Below are 24,826 nucleotides of genomic sequence, written 5' to 3' on the forward strand. Positions count from 1 at the left end.
ATGCCCATTCTGATCTCCCCAACTCCTCTCGCAGTAAGATTTCTGCACCTCTGGGCTGTGGAGGATCCCACTGGGCAAAAACAGGTTGAATCAATGTTGCTTCCACGTCATTTCAACAACAAAAAAATCAGTGTGATGACATTGAATCAACGTGGGAAAATGATTGGATTTGCAAAAAGTAATCAAGGTAAGGGAATTTAATTTATTTTCAACTTTTAACCAAAATCCAATGACATTTTTGTTGTTGATTGCACATTAGTTGAAAACTCAACCAAATGTCAATCAAAACAAGACTGCCCAGCAGGATGAGTCTGACCACCTGTCTGCCACTGGACAACCCCATTGGTTACATCATTCCACCTGTCAAAACACACACAAATCAACATTTGAAATCAACCAAGGGCACATCCTGTAGCTTGGATAGGAACATCAACCCCATTCAGTCACTCCTGGGTTCTATCATTAACCATCCCTCCACACTGTCCTTAGGCCCCTGTTGACTCCCCTTCATGAACTGTCAAATGAAAGGCCCAGGGAGAAGGAGGGATCCGTTGGGATTGAGCCTCAACCCACTGGGCACATGTCAATTCAACGCTAATTCCACAATTTAATTGAAACAACGTTGATTCAACCAGTGTGCCCAGTGGGAAGGGTCAGTCACATTACATTTGTATGACTGGAAATTAAAGAAGCCAAAATCACATTTGAAATGTATGGATTCTGTTTTCTTTGGATTGATGGCATGGGAAGTTTTCAGGATATTGGAAGCATGATAAAAAAAAGACAAGACTGATGTTATGATTTATTGAATATATTGGCATGTGACAGTTTCCTGTTGTTTCACAGTGACAAGGGAGAAAATAGATGCATACACAGGTCAGGTCATGCTCCAGTTTGAAAGAGAACCTTGAATGGCTCAATCAAGATGCCATTTTGTATACTGTAATATTTAATGTAATGCAAAAGTATGGAGTTATTTTCATCACTTTGAATACTTCTGAATATATGCCTCCAATATCTGCAGATGTCTATGGCTATGTCCTGTGTACTCATGTTTTAAGACTGCAATATACATTTGACGACATACTGCAATGTTCTGCTTCCTGAGTGAACTTCTTCATAAATGATTTCCCATAGTATTTAACAGGAATAAATTAGTTCAAGTGGGTGTGCTGGTTTCTTTTATTTTTTACATTGGTTGGGAAACCTCAAACTAAGCTAACATCTTAAGGTATAAAATCATCTCCAGGCCCTCCAAATGGAGGAAATGAGTACGTATCAGTGTGCTGTTGTCTGTTAGCACTTTTATAAATACACCACAACAAAGCTGTGACATCATGGAAGTGTAATGGGGTATATACTGTCCACGTTTCCTTGTCAAGTTTCGTTTAGTTCTCATTTATAACACTCTGATACAGTAGATGAAGGTATACACAATGGCACTTCTACAATACAATAATCAATACTTCTATATTATTTTCCTCTACTTATCTCCTTGTTGGAAGATATTACAAACTACTAAAGGAACATCTTCAAGGATCTGCTTTGCTGTACAGCAGCAGCAGCAGTTCATGGAAAACATGAAACTTGCATTGGATAGAAAATTAAAACAGTGGGGTCCACAAGCTCAGGAGGCAGAGGGATACATCTCACTTAGGTCTGCCTAGTTCATTTACTCCAACTGGGAGACCTCGTGGAAGTATGCGCCGAGCATCTTGATGCCCTGGATGTAGTTTGTCCTGAAAGTAAACCATAGGCATATATTCATATACATTTATATACAGTGCATTCGGAAAGTATTCACCCTTCCCTTTTTCCACATTGTTACATTACAGCCTTATTTTAAAATAGATTAAATACATTTTTTCCATCAATCTACACAAAATACCGCATAATGACAAAGCAAAAACAGGTTTTGAAATTCATGCAAATGTATTTGCATAAGTATTCAGACCCTTTGCTATGAGACTTGAAATTGATCTCAGCTGCATCCTGTTTCCATTGATCATATTTGAGATGTTTCTACAATTTCATTGGAGTCCACCTGTGGTAAATTTAATTGATTGGACATGATTTGGAAAGGCACACCTGTCTATATAAGGTCCCACAGTTGACAGTGGATGTCAGAGCAAAAACCAAAGCCAAGGCAACGCATGAGTAGCTTCGGGACAAGTTTCTGAATGTCCTTGTAGCCCAGCAAAAGCCCAGACTTGAACCCATCAAACATCTCTGGAGAGACCTGGAATTAGCTGTGCAGCGACACTCCCCATCCAACCTGACAGAGCTTGAGAGGATCTGCAGAGAAGAATGGGTGAAACTCCCCAAATACAGGTGTGCCAAGCTTGTAGCGTCATACCCAAGAAGACTTGAGTTTGTAGTCGCTGCCAAAGGTGATTCAACAAAGTACTGAGTAAAGGGTCTGAATACTTATGTAAATGTGATTTCAGTTTTTTATTTTTAATACTTTTGCAAAAATGTCAACTTGTTTTCGCTTCATCATTATGGGGTATTGTGTATAGATTGAGGATATTTTCAAATCAATTTTGGAATAAGACTAACATAACAAAACGTGGAAAAAGTCAAGGGGTGTGAATACTTTCCGAATGCACTGTAGACGTGTAACATCATTGAATTAAAACAAGATGTACATTAAGACCACATCGAGATGCTACTAACAATAATAATAACGTGGGTGCTTATATTTGTCGTATTCCACGCATGTGTGAAATGGAAATGTGTTTTTTTTGCATATCTCAAGTCCCCGGGACATGCCATTATCGCAGTCCCATGCTTCCAGACAGCGTATAGATAAAAATACAACCGTGGCAGCCTACCTGTTGAGTTTCTCATTCTGTGAATGTGCTCCGTCGTCAGACGAGCCCATGGGCAGCAGCATGACGTTACGGCCGGTGGCTTCCTGGAAGGTCAGGGTTACGGGGATGCTGCCGCCTTCCCGTGTCAGGTCAGGCTCCACACCGAACACTAGGTGGACAAAAAGGAATAGAGGGAGAGAACGAGACATTATTGCTCAAAATGTTATCAATATTTAAGTTAGACCAGTGTCTGTGTGCCTGAGTGAGAGGGTTTGCCTGTGTATCCACACACACCTGTCTTGATGGCCTTTCTACCAGCCATGTAATGGGGATGGTTGAAGTCGGACACCCAGGCCTTGGCCCCATGGCCCATGTACACCTTGAGCTTGTTGGGACTCTCCAGCTCAGCAAACTTCTTCTCCAGGTGGCCAATAACCTTGATAGGTTAGGATTATACATACATTTCTAAATATATGTTTCCACATTCATATTAAAGTCTCATTGAGATAAAAATATTATATGAACAGTAATAAAAAGAACAGACAGTCAGATTGCTATCAGGGCTGTCTGTGTATGGCATATACTGTATTACAGGCTAATAGAGCAGTGGTTCCCAAACAGGGGTACTAGGAACCTTGGGGGTACTTCGCCTATCCACAGAGGGTACTTGAGAAGACTCATGAGACCATTGGCCTTCTGGTAAAATGCACATGGGGTACTCCGGACGGAACAAAATTCAGGTGGTACAGTAACCCCAAAAAATAATTGGGAACCACTAATGGACAGACCTAATGTTTGAGAATGAATTTACATGTAAAGAATGGACCAGTGGTGGGGGATGCTTGTCCACTATTATTTCATCCAAAAGTCTAGAACATGCAATGTGCTTATTCGATAACACCTTTAATTAAATGATCTAAATACCTGATCCTAGTCCTGTATTTAAAGAACTGAATTCAACTTATTACTGAGCCTACCTTTAACACTCTTCATATGTCAGCCTAACATGCTGAGCTGTTAGGATTTGAGGTAGGGGAATGGATCCCAGACCTGCACTTAAAAGAGGAAGGCAGGAAATGATCTAAAAACCTGAGTTCAGTTCTACCTAAATTCTAGAGGTTTCTACCTGTTTCTCCACCACTTTGGGGTCCATGTCCGGGACCAGGCGGATGGAGAACTTGCCGATGACCTTGCGGGGAATGACGGTCTTAGCACCTCCGTCGGAGAAGGCCCCCTCGATGCCGTGCAGGGAGAGGGAGGGGTACCTCCAGCGGTGCATCAGGATAGCCTCCTGCAGATGAGGGTTAGAGGAAAGAGCAAAGGACAATATGAACCAGTGAACATTGGGAATTAATCACTTAAATTGACTGAGAATCAACCAGTATTGCTTTTAAAACTAGTTGGTAATTTCAGACAGTGGCCCTGTTTGAACAGTTCAGAAATGCATATGTAAGCAGTGAGATCAATTAAGATCAGTGAGACCAATTAAGATCAGTGATTGATTAAAGGGAGGTAGGAAAGAACGAAGGACTCTTCATTTCTGACGTATTTGAACATAACCATCCATACCTTGGTGTCGTGTAGGAGCTTCGCAGCTCCAACGTCCTTGGCATACTCCACCATGTCAAAGTCGATCTTCTGGTACAGTTTCTTTTCCTCATCTGTGACCTTGGCCACGTCTTCATACATCCCCGGGACCAGGATCTTCCCCTTCTTGTCCACCAGGGAGCCTGAAGGAGGAGACACCAGGGTCATGTTCACGATTGCACGAAAAACTAAAATGTGTCGCACCGAGTTTCAGTCCCTTTTCCTCTTGTTTGGTGCATTATGAACACGACCCCACAGAGATATCATATGCCCTGTCCAGAACCCCTCCCCCTCCCTCCCCCTTACGAAAACCCCTAGGCACTTGTGGAGATTTCATTCTAGGATTTTGTTTGATTCTATTGAAGGGGTACAATGCTGTTGCATATACCTATCCAATAATTCCATACCTACATCCTTACATATCTCTATGATAATTCTATTCCAGCACATCAGCACACCTGATTCAACTTACCCATCAGTGCGATGAGGTCGGTCATGGCTTCATGGACAGAGCCTCCAAACACCCCAGAATGGAGGTCCTTGTCACAGCACGCCATCTGACAAAACAAGAAGGTTTAAAGCAGGGCTATGACCCATGCACAGTTTGTGGCAAGTGCAGCCTCTAGATTTGTCTAACTCAGGGTTTCCAAAACTCTGTCCTCAGGACCCCAAGTGGAGCATGTTTGGTTTTTGCCCTAGCACTACACAGCAGATTCAAATAATCAACTAATCATCAAGCTTCGATAATTTGAATCAGCTGTGTAGTTAGGGCAAAAAACAAAACGTGCACAGAGTTTGCGAAACGCTGGTCTAACTATGGCTTCACCACAATGACGATCACAGTTTCTTTAGTGGGAAGAGAACCCTCTAGCTCACTCTATGCCTCACCTCAATGAAGAAGTAGCAGACCCCCCTCAGTCCATAGGTGATGCAGGGCTTGGTTTTGCCCAGCCAATAGTTGTCTGAGATGCACACGTAATCCACGTCCTTCAGGAAGGTGTCTTTGCGGGCAAACACCAGATCGTCCAGGCCCTCCGAGCCGGATTCCTCCATGCCCTCGAAGCAGAACTTGATGTTGATGGGAAGCTCCTGTTTCCATGAGAGAGGCATGGATGAGAATCTCAGCAGGAAAAATATGGCACATAATCTTAATGACGCTATTTTCTGGCTGTAAATGTTGTTGAGAAAACATCACATAACCAGATTACATCCAACTGGTCTCTGCTGAAGTGCTTTGAAAGGCTGGTCATGGCTCACATCAAGAGCATCCTCCCGGACACCCTAGACCCACTCCAATTCGCATACCGGCCAAACAGATCCACAGATGACGTAATCGCAATCACACTCCACACTGCCCTTTCCCACCTGGACAAAAGGAACATCTATGCGATAATGCTGTTCATTGACTACAGCTCAGCGTAGTGTTCACAAAGCTCATCACTAAGCTGAAGGACCCTGGGACTAAACGGGCCACCCCCCAGGTGGTAAGGGTAGGCAACAACACGTCGGCCCCGCTGATCCTCAACACTAGGGCCGCTCAGGGGTGTGTACTCAGTCCCCTCCTGTACTCCCTGTTCAACCACGACTGCGTGGCCAAACATGTCACAAACACCATCATTAAGTTTGCTGACGACACAACAGTGGTAGGCCTGATCACTAAAAACGATGAGACAGCCTATAGGGAGGAGGTCAGACCTGGCAGTGTGGTGCCAGGACAACAACCTCTCCCTCAATGTGAGCAAGACAAAAGAGATGATTGTGGACTACAGGAAAAGGGGGGCCAAACAGGCCCCCATTAACATCAACGGGGCTGTAGTGGAGCGGGTTGAGAGTTAAGGACCACAACCTATCATGTTACAAACACACCAAGACAGCCGTGAAGAGGGCATGACAAAGCCTATTACCCCTCAGGAGACTGAAAAGATTTGGCATGGGTCCCCAGATCCTCAAAAGGTTCTACAGCTGCACCATCGAGAGCATCCTGACCGGTTGCATCACCGCCTGGTATGGCAACTGCTTGGCATCTGACCGTAAGGCGCAACAGAGGGTAGTGCGTACGGCCCAGTACATCACTGGGGCCAAGCTTCCTGCCATCAGGACCTATATAATAGGCGGTGTCAGAGGAAACCCCATAAAATTGTCAGAGACTCACCCAAGTCATAGACTGTTCTCTCTGCTACCGCACAGCAAGCGGTATTGGAGCGCCAAGTCTAGGACCAAAAGGCTCCTTAACTTCTTATGGCTGCAGGGGCAGTATTGAGTAGCTTGGATGAAAGGTGCACAGAGGTGCCCATAGTAAACTGCCTGCTCCTCAGTCCCAGTTGCTATTATTATTCATATTGGATAGAAAACTCTGAAGTTTCTAAAACTGTTTGAATTATGTCTGTGACTCATATGGCAGGCAAAAACCTGAGAAGTTCCACTTCCTGTTTGGATTTTTTCTGAGGTGGCATATTTTCAACCAAGCTCTCATTGAAATTACAGCGAGATATTGATGAGTTTTCACTTCCTACAGCTTCCACTAGATGTTAAAAAGTCAATAGAACTTTGTCTGATGACTAATGTGAAGGGGGGCCGAAGGAGACAGGAATTAGTCACCACTGCCACGAGCTGACCATGCTTTCACCATGCGCGTTCACATGAGGAGGAACTCCGTTCCACCGCTCATCTGAAGTCAATCTAATTCTCCGGTTGGAACGTTATTCAAGATGTATGTTAAAACTTCTTGTCAATAGGGGGGGCGCTGTTTTCACTTTGGGAAAAATCGTGCCCAAATTAAACAGGCTCGTACTCTATATCATACAATATGCATATTATTATTACTATTGGATAGAAAACACTCTGACTTTTCTAAAACTGTTTGAATTATATCTGTGAGTAAAACAAACCTCATTTGGCAGCAAACTTCCATGCAGGAAGTGAAAAATCTGAAAACGAGGCTCTGTTTCAGGGCCTGCCTATTCAACTGGCTTTTATTTATCGATATGTATGCACTTCATACGTCTACCCCTAGATGTCAGCAGGGAGTGGAAGGTGGAATGGGGTGTCTAGCTTGATCTGAGGTCAAATAAGAGCTTTTGGAGTGACAGGTCCGGTATTTTCTTTGTCTTCGACGGCGCGCGGGGGAGCTCGACATTGTCTTCTGAAAACCGTTCGGTATACACGCCGAATATCTCCGGCTCTGATTTTAATTTGATACATATGATAAAAACATCATAAAGTAGGTTTTTTCAACCGAGGTTTATCAGTTTATTCAACGTTTATTGGGGCGCATTGTGGCGCGAATTCGACAGAAGAAATGGACATTCTAAAACCAAACAATGATTTATTCTGGAAATAGGACTCCTTGTACAACATTCTGATGGAAGCTCAGCAAAAGTAAGAAAACATTTATGATGTTATTTCGTATTTCTGTGTAGTATGTTGATGCTTATTCTCCGCCGTGTTGGTGAGCGCTGTCTCACAATAACCCAAGCTGTATGTTGTGGTAAAGTTATTTAAAAAAAAATCTAACACAGCGGTTGCATTAAGAACCGTTTAGTTATTAGTTTAGTTATTAGGTATTGGTATACAAGAGAGGAAGACACGAGTTAAGGGAGTATAGGAGGAATCTATAAACATAAAGTAATAAAGTACTCATCTATCCAAGGCCTCACCCCAGACCGGAAAATAAGGGAGTGACAACGTGAATGAAGGAAAAAAAACAACTCACGCGAAGGGCCAGTGCGAATAAATAGAAGGGTTGGTAGGGCCGCACGGCTAGGCCCTGGTCACACCGAAGTGACTAAAATCCTAAAGTACTCTGCCTAGCCAGAGGACGGGATAGAGGCTTTTGCTGCAGACGACGGGCAAAAGTCAGCACCGTGACAAACCAAGAAAAGGGCACCTGTACTAAAACTGTTTTGAAAACACAATACCATGAGGTTCTCTTTGTCCTGGGCTAGCTTCAGTGAGTGCTACTTATCAAGTCGTGGTGCTGTGTCTTACCTGTTGGATCTTCTGGTAGCCCTCGATACAGTTGAACCAGGCCAACACTGGGCCTTTGTCGTCTGTTGAGCCTCGGCCATAGAGCTTCCCTGCAAGGGAAGACCAAGTTGCTAATTATGTTTTTATGATGATGGACTACAATCTGCAAGCCATAGGTGTCTTAGTAAAAAAAAAAAAAAAAAAAAACGTGAATGACTAAAACCATAAGAAAATTTAGAAATGATAATGATCTACTATATCATCTTTGAAAACTCTTTTAGCCTTTAGTCATTCAAACGAGATATTATAGACTAGGCTTGGGCGGTATAAAGATTTTTCTCATTGTCATACCATCCTTATCTCATCCTGGGATTTCTCGTATTACCCGTTTAACAACATACTACTGTATTACCGGTTTCTTGCTATTCACAGAATGCTACCAAATTAGCACACATGTAGGAGAGTTCAAATGGTTATTCCATCAAACTTCCAATTATTAGAATAGTACACAAACGCAGAACATCCAGGTTAACTTCTTTGGGATAGGGGGCAGCATTTTCACTTTTGGATGAATAGCGTGCCCAGAGTGAACTGCCTCCTACTCAGTCCCAGATGCTAATATATGCATATTATTATTAGTATTGGATAGAAAACACTCTGGAGTTTCTAAAACTGTTTGAATGATGTCTGAGTATAACAGAACTCATATGGCAGGCAAAAACCTGAGAAAAAATCCAAACAGGAAGTGGGACATCTGTGGTTTGTAGTTTTTGAACTCAGCCCCTATCGAATTCACAGTGAGATATGGGTTATGTTGCACTTCCTAAGGCTTCCACTAGATGTCAACCTTCTTTAGAACGTTGTTTCAGGCTTCTCATGTGAAGGAGGGCCGGTTGGGAGCTGTTTGACTAAGGGGTCTGCCAGCAGCCTCGTTCTCAGTCACACGCATTTCACATGAGAGGTAGCCCTCGTTCCATTGCTTTTCTACAGACAATGGAATTCTCCGGTTGGAACATTATTGAACATTTATGATAAAAACATCCTAAAGCTTGATTCCATACTTATTTTGAAAAGTTTCTTCGACCTGTAATATAGCTTTTTGAACTTTTCCTCCGACTGGACCTGAACGCGCTTTTGGATTTGTTTACCAAACGCCCTAACAAAACAAGCTATTTTGACGTAAATGGACATTATCGAACTAAACATTTATTGTGGAACTGCGATTCCTGGGAGTGCATTCTGATGAAGATCAAAAGTAAGTGAATATTTATAATGCTATTATGACTAATGTTGACTGCGCAACATAGCAGATATTTATTTTAGCTGGTTTGGGCTCAGCGCCGTTCTCATATTATGCTTTTTCCGCAAAGTTTTTTTGAAATCTGACACAGCGGTTGCATTAAGGAGAAGTGTATCTAAAGTTCCATGCATAACACTTGAATTTATCAACATTTATAATGAGTATTTCTGTGAATTCATGTGGCTCTGCAAAATCATACCATGTTTTTGAACTACTGAACATAACACACCAATGTAAAATGAGATTTTTGTATATAAATATGCACTTTATCGAACAAAACATACATGTATTGTGTAACATGAAGTCCTATTAATGTCATCTGATGAAGATCATCAAAGGTTAGTGATTCATTTTATCTCTATTTGTGCTTTTTGTGACTCCTCTCTTTGGCGGGAAAAATGGCTGGGTTTTTCTGTGACTTGGTGATGACCTAACATAATTGTTTGTGGAGCTTTCGCTGTAAAGCATTTTTTAAATCAGACACTGTGGCTGGATTAACGAGAATGTTATATTTAAATTAGTGCCTTACACTTGTATGTTTGAGAAATTTGATTTATGAGATTTCTGTTGATTTGTATTTGGCGCCCTGCAATTTCATTAGCTGTTGGCGAGGGGTTCCGCTAGCAGAACCTAGACAGGTTAAGGGTCAGTGGCCCAAGCCCGCAAACAGGAATGTTCCAAGTTCAGACAGAAGGGGGAATCAGATCGCTATGATCGCCAGGAACTTTAGTTTTGGTTTATATTTTCATTTGTTGCGCTACTAGTATTGCCTGATGATGTTAAGGAGGCAGCTACAGTAGCTGGATGATATTAACATCTTCGTTTTTTTATTCATTAAATGCATTTTAATTAATCTGGGTGCTTACGTCACCTACTAACACCCTGGTACTACCGATAGCTCCCGTTCTCCTTACTCCTGTGTAGAAGTCCATAATGTTAAATAAATAAAGCATCCCAAGGTTAATGCTATAGGTATTGTTATAAGGGAGTGTGAGACTATCGAAACATGTAACTGAGTTTTATCGTTATTTATATCATTTTACAGTGATAAAAAAGTATTGCTGTTGCTAGCTAGCATGTCTTTCTGTGATGCCAATGGTTAGCTGAGCTGTCGACGTATGCTAGCGTTGCATTATGGGAGATGTAGTTTTAGCTCTAAGGTCTGAATGGGATGAATGCGATTTTCAGTTGTAGCTTGTTTGCATTACAGTGTTTTTGTACATGAGTTGTTGTATTTTAATACTGTCAACACTGAACGCACCTAGCAATGTATTGGAGATGTGAGACAGGATATGTGTTTTACTTTTCTTCATGCTCCTCTATAGAACAACTTGTCAGATGGTGCATTGAAGACTGATGTATTCCTGCCCTTTCATAATACCATTGCAGATCTACATAGAAGGCCAAAAAGACAGCCTTTGTGTCGCTCTTCATTTCTTGGTTCTTCTGTGGTACATATAAAGACCGCTTTTCAAACTAATAGCGAAATCAGACACTTGTCTAAATGTTAACAAGCGAAAAACAATTGCAAAGACAGGCAAATCCAGCTCAAAAAGTTACACAAGCATAGCTAGTAGCTACTGAATTGGTGAGAGTGGACATTTACAAGCGAAAGTGAACGAGACATTGTGAAAATTAACAAAGTTGTGATGCATCCTTTTCTGAAAGAATAGCAGCATGTGTACATGGAACAGAGGGGAGAAGAACAGAGGGGGGGGGGGGGGATAGTAGGAAGCACAGGCCAAAAAATTGCAACTGTACAGATAACTCATCCAGAGCTCTTTGACTTCTGAAGAAAGCCATAAGATATGGCAAACATTTAGTAGTGAGATGCATAAAAGTGTAACGTCATCATTTCATGTGCGCTGCACAACAGAGACTCGATGATAGATATACAACACTATGGACTCACCAGCTCTTGCTTTCTCCTTTTGAAAATAGCACAAACACGTGACTGGATCAACTGTTCTGCGGAACTAAGGTAAGCGTCATAATGTAAGAGGTGAAATGAACACTATCGGTTTTATCTCCTAATGTATTGCACAAGTTGACTGCAGGTATTAAGTAGCTACAAATATTAAAATGTATGAAAAAACTTCAAAGAAATAGTTGACGGTATAAAAAAACATCCAATGGCTTTTTCCAAATCCCCCGGTATACACGGAATAACGCCCAAGCCTATTATAGACCAATAAAAGACATTGAAAAAAATGGTACTAAAAAAGGGAAAAAATAAATCAGTACTAGCTTCCCTGTGAAACATATCAAGAGTCAAAAGGAAATTAGGTCATCAAAGGGGGAAACGGTTTAATTTATGAGTGGTGAAGAGAATATAGCAACAGTCAGGTGACTGTCACAAGATAACAAGTAACAACCTTTGTCAGCATGAAAGGAAAATTCTGCTGACACATCTCTGCATGACACACTGACACCAGACTAGAGCCATATACAGTGCCTTCAGAAAGAATTAATACCCCTTGACTTGTTCCATATTTTGTTACAGCCTGAGTTCAAAATGTATTAAATTGTTTTCTTTTCACACCCATCTACCCCATTAATGAAAACACATTTATAGAAATGTTTGCACATTGAGATTACATTTTCAATCATTTACATTAGGTAATTACACCGCAAGTCAATACCTTATAGAAGCACCTTTGGCAGTGATACAGCTTTGAGTTGTCTTGGGTATGTCTATCAGCATTGCACATCTGGATTTTGTGATTATCTCCCATTCTTCGTTACATATTTTTTCAAGCTCTGTTAAATTAGATGAGGAGCGGCAGTGAACAGCAATCTTCTTTCTACAGATTTACAATGGGATTCAAGTCTGGACTTTGGCTGGGCCACTCAAGGACTTTCACATTCTTGTTCTAAAGCCATTCCAGAATTGCTTTGGCTGTATGCTTGTGGTCTGGAAAAAAACAGGAAAGTGACAACGGTTTACGTTCAGGCCAAAGAGTTTCATTTGTCTTAGCAGACCACAAACTTCTGCCTTATGATCTCAGTCCTTCACGTGCCTTTTTGAAAACTCCAGGCATGCTGTCATGTGCCTTTTTCTCAGGAGTGGCTTCTGTCTGGCCACTCTCCCATAAAGCTCAGATTAGTGAAGTGCTGTATAGACTGTTGTCCTTCTGGCAAGTTCTCCCATCTCAGCCAAGAAACTCTGTAGTTCTGTCAGAGTGGTCATCGGGTTATTTGTCACCTCCCTGACCAAGGTCCTTCTTGACCAGTTGCTCAGTTTGGTCGGACGGCCAGTTCCAGGCAGCATCTGGGTAGTTCCATATATATATTTTTCATTTCCAATGAAGGAGACCACTGTGCTCTTGAAAACTTCCAACACTCTAGAAATTGTTTTACACCTCAGATAAATGCCTCATCAAAACGCTCTCTATGAGATTGACAGAGACTTCGTTGGACTTCATGGTATAGTTTCTGCTCTGACATGCACTGTCAACTGTGGGACCTTTTACAAACAGGTGTGTTTCTTTCTAAATCATCTCCAAACAATTTAATTGGCCACAGGTGGACTCCAATCAAGTTGTAGCGACATCAAGAAAAAACAAACCCCAAAAAACAGGTGGTGACGTTGATGGGCAAGACTTGATGGGAACGAGACTGTTTCTAGTAAGGGATATATTTGATAGAATGGTGATTGCTGTACCATTGAGAAAAGTTCCTTATCAAACACTAATTGTATCCAATCATTATAAACCCATTTTAATGCAAGTGACCCTGAAAACAGCCTAGCACACCCAGCCTACCACACATGTAACCTGTAGTTTGGAGTTTTTAGGTTCATTAGTGCAGACTTTGAAAATCTTGCAACTAACCGGGAAACAGTGAATTCGGAAAGTATTCAGACCCATTGACTTTGTCCACATATTGTTACATTACAGCCTTATTCTAAAATGTATAAAAGTATTATTTTTCCTTCAATCTACACACAATACCCCACAATGACAAAGCAAAAAAAGGTTTAGACATTTTTGCTAATTTATTAAAAATAAAAAGTAATCAGAACCTTTGCTATGAGACTTGGAATTAAGCTCAGTTGCTGTCTGTTTCTATTGATCACCCTTGAGATGTTTGTACAACTTAATTGGCGTCCACCTGTGGTAAATTCTATTGATTGGAAAGGGAAACACCTGTCTATAGGTCCAACAGCTGATACTGCATGTCAGAGCAAAAACCGAGACATGAGGTCAAAGGAATTGTCCTTAGAACTCTGAGACAGGATTGTGTAGAGCCACAGAGCTAGGTAAGGGTACCAAAACATTTCTGCAGCATTGAAGATCCACGAGAACACAGTGGTCTCCATCATTCTTAAAAATGGAAGTTTGGAACCACCAAGACTCTTCCTATAGTTGGCCGCCCAGCCAAACTGAGAAATCGGGGAGAAGGGCCTTGGTCAGGGAGGTGACCAAGAACCCAATGGTCACTCAGAGAGCTCTAGAGTTCCTCTGTGGAGATGGGAGAACCTTCCAGAAAGGCAACCATCTATGCAGCACGCCACCAATCAGTAAAATGCACATGATAGTCCACTTGGAAGAGTTGTCTAAAGGGCAACTAAAGGACTCTGACCATGAGAAGCAAGATTCTCTGGTCTGATAAAACCAATATTGAACTCGTTGTCTTGAATGCCAAGCTTCACGTCTGGAGGAAACCTATCACCATCCCTACGGTGAAGCATGTTGGTGGCAGCATCATGCTGTAGGGATGTTTTTCAGCGGCAGGGACTGGGAGACTAGACAGGATCGAGGGAAAGAGGAATGGAGCAAAGTACAGCGATCCTTGCTGAAAACCTGCTTCAGAGCGCTCAGGACCTCCGACTGGGGGCGAAGGTTCACCTTCCAACACGACAAGAACAACAAAGCACACAGCCAAGATAACGCAGGAGTGGCTCCGGGACAAGTGTCTGATTGTCCTTGAATGGCCCAGCCAGAGCCTGGACTTGTACATCTCTGTAGAGACCTGAAAATAGCTTTTTAGTGACGCTCCCCATCCAACCTGACAGAGCTTGGGTGGATCTGCAGAGAAGAATGAGAGAAACTCCAAATACAGGTTTGCCAAGCATGTAGCATTATACCCAAGAAGACACGAGGCTGTAACCGCTGCTAAACGTGCTTAAACAAAGTACTGAGTAAAGTGTCTGAATACAATTTTTTATTTTTAAGAACTTTGCAAAAATATACACACACATATATATAACTATTTTTGCTTTGTCATTATTGGGTATTGTGTGTAGATATGAGGATTTTGTTATTTATTCCATTTTAGAATAAGGCTATAACGTAACAAAATGTGGAAAAAGTCAATGGGTCTGAATACTTTCCGAATGCACTGTATGCCCTGGACTATTGGCTATGTCTAAAGGGCTTATGACCAAGATACCACAGTCATTTATGGGCAAGCCACACCTTTATAGCTCTTTACACCTTGAATACCGTGTGTCCTGTAGCTTTGTAGACTAGCAGCGAAATGGTTAAAGGAGTGCCACATACAACTGCAGTCTGCTAGCAGCTTATAGTTTTTATTCAGTAGTCATGGAGCATGATGCCATGTAGAAATGGTTTTAGATAAAAAGGAATAAAAGACAAAAACAATGGATAAGCCTATATTTCACAAATCAAGAACAAAAAGAAATCGTGAAACCTATAAGCAATGTTTCCTATATTTTTTTCAGGACTGAGTAAGTTTCAAGTCTACAGAGTTGCAAACTTGAATGTCGTGAAAATTCTGTGCAACTTCCAGCGCATTTACTTTGAACACTGAGGCTGTACCTGCTTAAAGTTACAGTTATAAGTGGCCAAGTAGGCTACTGTGGTTATTTGATCATGTCGGCCTACCATATAAAATCTATGGAGTAAATGCAGCCCATAACATTTTAACATGGAAATAGCTGTTCTTTCAGCCTACAGTAGCAGCCAATGTGTGGTGTTCAATGTAGGCCTACATTCCATGAGACTTTTGAAAAAAACATGTAGGGATTAACATTAACCTGTTTATCCACTTCAGGCAAGTTAACTGAAAATGTTGTGTTGTTTGAAGCAAGAAACCACTTTACAAAATAAAATGTATGAATTATTCCCATACCATTATTACATAGAATCAGACAAATTATGCTACCCTCTGCTTATTGGCTACTTAGCTTAAATCAAGCCCGTCTTTAAAAAAAACACTGCCCCAAAGTACAACACTGTCCCTTAAAGAAAAAAAAAAACTCTTTACCTGACTTGGTTTTCAAATATGGCTAGAAATGCACACATTTTGTGCTCTTGTAGGAAGCAACCACTCCACTATTTTCTGACTAGAAATTAGCAATAACTGGGCTAATAACGCTACATGCAGTTCTTGCTTTGATCTCAAAACAAGCGCATCTACTCACGACCACTCATGCTGTAAAAACAGTCCAGTTCAAAGTAAATGGCACAAATCCATATATGGCAAAGGTCTATTTGCATATAGGGATACTGCAGTGTGCCATAACCAATCAGAGCTGGTCTGTGTAGAGTGTGGGCCTGAGTCGTGCCTGTCAAAGCAATAGAATATCCTACTCCAATGCTCTCTGCCTACAAGAAAATCTCTTGCCTAGTTCATTGTATGGATGTGTTTCATTGAAAGTGGCTAATATGCATTGATTAGATCACAATTCGCACAGTAGAGGGAATTGTTGATAGTGTTAACTAAAGGGGATACAAAGAGTAAGAAGTAACCTAAATTGCACAAGCCAATGCAAATCATACTTCCCCAAAAGGAGAACAACACTGAAACATCAAAGTCCAAATCTCAACACGGGCATGGATTTTGATGTTACAGCATTGTTCTGTTTTTGGGTGCTTTGGAATAACTACTCACCATCTTTCTCCACCAGAGTGAAGGGCTCCGTGTCCCAGCCGTCATCGATGGCAGCTGGCTGGACATCCAGGTGGCCGTAGATGCACACAGTCTTCTTACCCGGGTCCGAGCCCAAGAAACCCAGGACGATGGGTGGCAAGGGGATCTCCTCTCCGGAGGGAAGCTGAGGGGGCAAAAATAAAAGGTCTCACTCAATGGTCTAAAAATCCATATTTTCCTCTTCTCGCCATTGCACTGACATGAAATAAATTACCAGGTGAAAGATGAAGAGGAGACAGACTTTCAAGCAACAGATACAGCAAACCAGTCAGGGTTGAAGGAGATTAAGGGGGTCTGAGCCGGTCAGAGGATCGGCAGCAGTGTTCTTTACAGGAAGCCTTTCATGCTCCACAAGGAAGAAGAGGACTAAGTGAGGAAAGACTATATATAGGGTATATTATATACAATGAAAGTAAAGGGAGCAGTTGCATTTCAACTCAAAATATAATGTACAGTTTGACTGCTGAATAGGCTGGTGTTGACACAATCTATGCAGACAATGTAGCTGGGCAACAAGTACCGATTGATAAAACGTTATCGCCACACATTTAAAATACAAGGAAGACCAGGTAGCCCTGAAGTGCAGCACTAATGCATGATAAATATACTACATGACCAAAAGTATGTGGACACCTGCTCATCAAACATCTAATTCCAAAATTATGGGCATTAATATAGAGTTAGTCCCCCCTTTGCTGCTATAACAGCCTCCACTTTTCTAAAAAGGCTTTTCACTAGATGTTGGAACATTGCCACAAGAGCATTAGTGAGGTCGGGCATTATTGTTTGGCGACTAGGCCTGGCTCACAGTCAGCATTCCAATTCATCCCAAAGGTGTTTGATGGGGTTGAGGCCAGTAGTCTGTGCAGGCCAGTCAAGTTCTTCCACATCGATCTCAACAAACCATTTCGGTATGGACCTCACTTTGTGCACGGGGGCATTGTCATGCTGAAACAGGAAAGGATCTTCCCAAAACTGTTGCCACAAAGTTGGAAGCACAGAATCATCTAGAATGTAATTGTATGCTGTAGCATTAAGATTTCCCTTCACTCTTGACCGCACCTGCTGTCTAACAATGCTCAGCTATGAAAAGCCAACTGACATTTACCGTAATTTCCGGACTATAAGCCGCTACTTTTTTCCCACGCTATGAACCTCGCGCTTTATACAATGACGCGGCTAATTTATGGATTTTTCCCGCTTTCACAAATTCATGCCGCCAAAAAACTGAGCACCGTCACATAATGTGACGCAAATCGAGCGCGCTCAAACTTGCCATCATTCTGATTACGGTAGTCATTTTGTCACCCTCATCATGGCAAAGACACGGAGAAATGCATATGATGCAGCTTTCAAGTTGAAGGCGATCGATCTGGCTGTTGGAAAGGGAAATAGAGCTGCTGCACGGGAGCTTGGCCTTAATGAGTCTATGATAAGACGTTGGAAACAGCAGCATGAGCAACTGACTCAGTGCAGAAAGACAACAAAAGCTTTCAGAGGGAAGAAAAGCAGATGGCCCGAATTAGAAAATGAGCTTGAAGACTGGGTCAACACACAGAGAGCAGACGGCCGAGGTGTTTCAACTGTGCAGATCCGACTGAAAGCCAAAACAATCGCCACTGAAGTTTGAGGATTTTAGGTGGACCATCGTGGTGTCTAAGATTTATGAGACGTAAAGGCCTGTCCATCAGGGTACGGACGAGTCTGTGTCAGCAGCTCCCTCCCGACTACGAGGAAAAAGTTTCAAACTTCCGTAAATTCACTGATGCAAAGATAGCGGAGCATTCCATCGGCCCGCACGACATCATAAATATGGACGAGGTTCCTCTGACGTTTGACCTGCCTCTCACTCGGACTGTCAACAGGAAAGGCGAATCATCCATCACGCTGAAAACTGGGCATGAAAATACGCACTTCACCTGTGTTCTGAGCTGCACGGCATCGGGAGAAAAGCTTCCACCGATGTTGATTTTCAAACGCATGACGATGCCAAAAGAAAAATTCCCGAGAGGAATTGTTGTGAAAGTCAACAAGAAAGGATGGATGACGGAAAGCCTAATGCATGAATGGCATACGGAGTGTTACGGCAAGCGACCGGGACGATTCTTTCACAAGAACAAGGCATTGCTCGTGTTGGACAGCATGAGGGCCCACATAACAGATTCTGTGAAAGAAGCCATCAAGAGGACAAACTCAATTCCAGCTGTGATTCCTGGGGGCACAACAAAGTATTTGCAGCCACTCGACATCAGTGTAAATCGTGCATTTAAGGTGGCGCTCCGTGTTCAGTGGGAGGCTTGGATGACAAGTGGGGAGAAATCCTTCACTAAAACAGGCCGCATGCGAAGAGCAACTTATGGTCAAGTCTGCCAGTGGGTCCTGACAGCGTGGAGCATTGTCAAAAGATCCACTATCATCAACGGGTTTCGAAAGGCTGGACTGCTGCGTGTTGAAGAGGGCAGCATGAGCTCAGCGGGGAATTTGCCTCCGGATGAAAGTGACTAGAGCGACAATGAAAACAATCCAACATCGGATGAAGCAATTCTGAGGCTATTCAACTCCGACACCGAAGGAGATGACTTCAGTGGTTTCAGTGCACAGGAGGAGGAAGATAGTGACCAATGACTTTCTTGGTAGGCTACTGTTTACTGCTATTTTTTTAATTTGTTACAAGCCGTGTTTCATTTAAAGGCTGTGTAAAGTTCATTTGTTTCCATGTACCGGTAGGCACCTGCGGCTTATAGACACGTGCGGATTATTTATGTACAAAATACATATTTTTTTTAAATTCAGTGGGTGCGGCTTATATTCAGGTGCGCTTAATAGTCCAGCAATTACGGTACTGCTGAGGTGCTGACCTGTTGCACCCTCTACAACCACTGTGATTATTATTATTTGACCCTGCTGGTCATCTATGAACGTTTGAACATATTGGCCATGTACTGTTATAATCTCCACCCGGCACAGCCAGAAGAGGACTGGCCACCCCTCAGAGCCTGGTTCCTCTCTAGGTTTCTTCCTAGGGAGTTTTCCTAGCCACCGGCAGATGTAAAAAGCGCTTTATAAATACATTTGATTTATTGAATGATTGGAACCAAGGGCCTTGCCCGAACCATAAAAAATTGGCCCAGAAAAGTATTTCCCCTCCACCAAACTTCAGAGTTGGCACCAATGTCCCCTTCCCTCTAAGCTGCGCTCCTCAGGAATGCCAAGCAGAGCACAGAAGAAATATCTGCCCACAGAGAGAAGAGAGCTTGAACATCACTGTACTTTCTAGAGTTTTCCCTGTTAGTTAACATTATCAATGTTTCCGAATCAATCCAATATTAGCCACTTTCAATGCAAAATACTGATATATATGTATATATGTATATGTATATGTATATATATATATACATATATATACATATATACATATATATACATACGTATATATATACGTATATATATACATATATATACATATACATATATATATACATACATATATATATACATATACATACACATATACATATACATATACATATATATATACATATATATATATACATACGTATATATATACGTATATATATACATATACATATATATGTATATATATATGTATATATATATATGTATACATATATATATATACATATGTATATACATATATATATACATATATATATACATATACATATATATATACATATATATATACATATATATATATACGTATATATATACGTATATATATACGTATGTATATACGTATATGTATACATATATGTATATACGTATATGTATATATATATATATACATATACATATATATATACATATACATATATATATACATATACATATATATATACATATACATATATATATACATATATATATACATATATATATATATATATACGTATATATATACGTATATATATACGTATGTATATATATACGTATATATATATGTATATATATACGTATATATATATGTATATATATATATGTATATATATATATATACGTACATATGTGTATATATATATACGTATATATATATATATATATATATATGTATATATATATATGTATATATATACATACATATATATATATATATATATATATACACACATATGTATATATATACATACATACATACATACATACATACACACATACATACACACACACACACACACACACACACACACACACACACACACACACACACACATACATACATACATACATACATACATACATACATACATACATACATACATACATACATACATACATACATACATACATACATATATACATATATATATATATATATATGTATATATATGTATATATATGTATATATACATACGTATATATATACATATATACGTATGTATATATATACATATATACGTATGTATATATATACATATATATGTATATATATGTATATATATACATACGTATATATATACATATATATGTATATATATATACATACATGTATATATATACATACATATGTATATATATATACATACATATGTATATATATATATCCAGAACGAATTATTTCCCTCTTTGGTTAGCTAGCACGGTAGCATTGCTGCGCCAGAAAGCGTTTCTTCAAAAAATTCTTCCGTCGTTTCACATCTAAAGTCCAGAATAAATTGCAATAATATAATTAAAGTATATTGAAAAAACATACTTTAGGATGATTTTGTGACATGTAGCAAATAATATCGTAGTCAGGCATCATATTCAACGTTATCTACCTTGTTCCAGAAGCCGAGATCAAATTATCCTTCGCGCCCGGATTTTTATTTTAACTGCGCAGGTCTCACAAGAAGTTCTGTTATTCAGTCCAGGGACGAGATATTCGACTCCTTTCAATTCTCACTTCCGCATTACAGTCTGACGAACGCCTCTGACGTGTTTATATGGTCCCAAGTCAAATGGCCTTTTATAGAGAAGGTCTTAAAGAGACACATCGCATTTTGGGAAACTCAATTCGGCTGGGAAAATGGCTGTAAAAATATTTCTGTTCGACTTAGAGAAACAATTCAAACCTTTTTAGAAACTACAGACTGTTATCTATCCAACAGTAGTAAATATATGCATATTGGAAAATAAAAAGTTTCTTAGGAGGCCGTTTGAAAATGTGCACACATTTTCCAGTTTTTTCAATATTCAGCGTGCAGCCATAACAGGATATATTTGAATCCATTTTGAATTCAGACTAACACAACATGTGGAATAAGTCACGGGTATGAATAGTTTATGAAGGCACTGTTTCGAGGCACACAGTGCAAAGTCCTACCTTCTGTTTTCCAATGTCCACCATCTCCACTGTGCCCCCCAGCTTCTCAATGTCCTTGGCTGCCATCTCCATCATCTTCTTGATCTCCCCACGCTTCTCTGGCCAGGCAGACACACTCTGTACAGCCACCCATTGGGCAAGACGCTAGAGGCAGAGTAGAGCGAGAAAGAAAGAGATGAATATTAGGCCTAATTCTGATGTTTTTTTAAATGTAGGGTATTTTATTTTGAATTGTTCAACATTTTTTGTTTGGCAACAAGTACTTGTCATGCCAATAAAAAAAGCCTTTTCAATTGAGAGGCTTTGAAGCCAATTTCATACGCACTCAGTTCATGTTCGTGGCAATAATCAAGTTTCATAGTTCTCCTTCGGCCTTTTAAATGAGTCAATCTGTTTTCAGCACTTTTATTTCTATGACTTATCAAATAATCTTGTTGCAATACAAATCATATCGATACCTAAGTATAGTGATAATATTGTATCATGAGGTTCCTAGCAATTCCCAGCCCCATACTTGTTCTTCAAGTTCTTCAAGTTTATGAATAGGAAAACCCACAAACACATGACTTGGTTCTTGTGGGGAAGGAAGTGAAGTCTTAGGCACTAAACCTAATCCAAATACCCTACAGTGGTGTATCTATCTTATGTGCTGGTGTTGTTTTGCTACCATGTCAGTTTTTGCTACTCGTGATCTAAAGGGGTTGGAGAAGTGAAAGCAATAGCCTGGTCATGGCAGGCTAAGATTTGACTCTGTTCTTATCAAGTCCTTCTAAATCTGAAGTTTAAGAAAGTAAATCATTTAATATAACTTGGGATTCACATGCAAAGTAATGTTTGTCAAACATTAATATGTCTAGCCCCAAAATCATGAATCAACTCAGTCAAGTCGCAGATAGTAAAACATGACTAAATGCATTATCATAATTCAAGTAATGAGATAAAGCTACCTCAATGTACAGCTCCTGGTGTTCGTCCACATATTTAAAAAGTTCTGGAAGATGAGCCATCTTTGGTTGAAGAGTTTGCTGGAGCCTAAGAGCTGTTGGGACAGACAGACTAACGTTACTTTAGACTACGAACTGCCAGGGTAGCAATGCACATGCCTCAACAATCTATTGTAACATGTTATCGACCATTAGCTCCTCCCAAACTGCTGACTGTGACACTACAAGTACGTTAGATGTGACCGCATGGCATTATCTCCGAAACCTCGAACATTACAAATAACAAAGTAACAGTTAACTCGTAGCCAATAGTTGATTTTTTTTATGGCAACATAGTTTAAACCTTTTTGGAACAGATTCTAAACCTGTTGCTGTGAATGTGATGGTCAGCAAACAGAGGCAAGTCACCCTCAGTTATCTACTGTACATAGCTAACGTTAGTTATCTACAGTAGCTAGCTAAGTTAGTAACGTTACTGTATGTAACGTTAGCACTATGCTTTCAGGGTAAGAAAAAGTAATGCACCAATAACGCTAGCTACAAAACACAATAACAACCCAATTAGCTAGCTACATTGGGTAGCCAGCTAGCTAGCAAACACTGGCAAGTTTAGCTTACTATTTAACAAGTCAGTAGAGCAAGCTAAATGAGCTCCGAAATATATTGTGAAGTATGACTACAACTGTGTTGAAAAGACATTTCAGAAAATGACAGTCATCACCATCGGGCACTTTTGCTTACTCACTGTTGAAAAAGATTGTGCTGCGCTTCTTCTCAGGGGTGTATTCAATGAGGGGGTTCGATTAATCTGTCCCGGGCGCCCATGTAGGCGTGTTTTGCACCGGGTGAAAGTTGATTGGATTCGCTTTGGAACGGGCTGCCTCCCGGGCTTGAGCTCGGGGTGCTCTGTTCAAAGCCCACGGCTCCAAACAAAAATGACATAATTAACCACGATGAGTAATGAGTAGGATTATGTGATAAAAACGCTTTATCTGCATTCACAATGAAAATTAAAACATAGATTTTATGGAAATATACACTGCTCAAAAAAATAAAGGGAACACTTAAACAACACCATGTAACTCCAAGTCAATCACACTTCTGTGAAATCAAACTGTCCACTTAGGAAGCAACACTGATTGACAATAAATTTCACATGCTGTTGTGCAAATGGAATAGACAAAAGGTGGAAATTATAGGCAATTAGCAAGACACTCCCAATAAAGGAGTGGTTCTGTAGGTGGTGACCACAGACCACTTCTCAGTTCCTATGCTTCCTGGCTGATGTTTTGGTCACTTTTGAATGCTGGCGGTGCTTTCACTCTAGTGGTAGCATGAGACGGAGTCTACAACCCACACAAGTGGCTCAGGTAGTGCAGCTCATCCAGGATGGCACATCAATGTGCACATCAACATTCACTATCCAGATCTGTTTACACTCATAAAATGTCCAGACACAAAGCGTACCCAACTGCAGTACCTTCAGAGGTGGTCAGCACAATGTGTCATATAATAATCTACACCTGTCTGAACATTTTGGCACAATCAGAAAACACATGGAATCTGATCTTTTGACTTCCGATTCATACCACCTCCATATGTGGATCTCAATCCTAATACAAACCTGATCCTTCATATGCAACCTCTAAATGGACATTCAGAGCAGTTTCTATTTCTCTGCTCCCGAGTGGTGCAGCGGTCTAAGGCACTGCATCTCAGTGCAAGAGGTGTCACTACAGTCCCTGGTTCAAATCCAGGCTGTATCACATCTGGCCGTGATTGGGAATTCCATAGGGCGGCGCGCACAATTGGCCCAGTGTCGTCTAGGTTTGGCCAGGGTAGGCCGTCATTGTAAATAAGAATTTGTAATTAACTGACTTGTCTAGTTAAATAAAGGTTCAATTACATGACCTGCCATTACCATGACAACCACCCCAAGAAGATAAAGAACAGTGACAGGAAAAGACCATAGCATCTGTGTGCTATTTCAGAGGCT

The 24,826-nt window shown here is 40.7% G+C and overlaps 1 protein-coding gene across 2 annotated transcripts; it reads right to left on the reverse strand.

Moving 5' to 3' along the window:
• Positions 1 to 790: 790 nt before the first annotated feature.
• Positions 791 to 23,685, reverse strand: LOC129819954 (cytosolic non-specific dipeptidase-like). 2 transcript variants are annotated; one of them, XM_055876686.1, is made up of 12 exons: positions 23,576 to 23,685; positions 22,834 to 22,925; positions 21,887 to 22,030; positions 16,525 to 16,687; positions 8,388 to 8,476; positions 5,289 to 5,489; positions 4,873 to 4,957; positions 4,383 to 4,543; positions 3,940 to 4,104; positions 3,108 to 3,249; positions 2,835 to 2,982; positions 791 to 1,739 (listed from the first exon to the last, which is right to left on the reverse strand). In XM_055876686.1, the coding sequence occupies exons 2-12, from the start codon at positions 22,891 to 22,893 to the stop codon at positions 1,673 to 1,675; spliced, it is 1,425 nt and encodes a 474-aa protein (XP_055732661.1). In that variant the 5' UTR covers positions 22,894 to 22,925; positions 23,576 to 23,685; the 3' UTR covers positions 791 to 1,672. The 2 variants fall into 2 exon arrangements, with proteins under 2 accessions (XP_055732661.1, XP_055732662.1); XM_055876687.1 differs by lacking the exon at positions 23,576 to 23,685 and having other exon boundaries at positions 22,834 to 22,984.
• Positions 23,686 to 24,826: the final 1,141 nt, after the last annotated feature.

Source organism: Salvelinus fontinalis, chromosome 22 (assembly GCF_029448725.1).
Source record: "Salvelinus fontinalis isolate EN_2023a chromosome 22, ASM2944872v1, whole genome shotgun sequence".
Classification (NCBI taxonomy): domain Eukaryota; kingdom Metazoa; phylum Chordata; class Actinopteri; order Salmoniformes; family Salmonidae; genus Salvelinus; species Salvelinus fontinalis.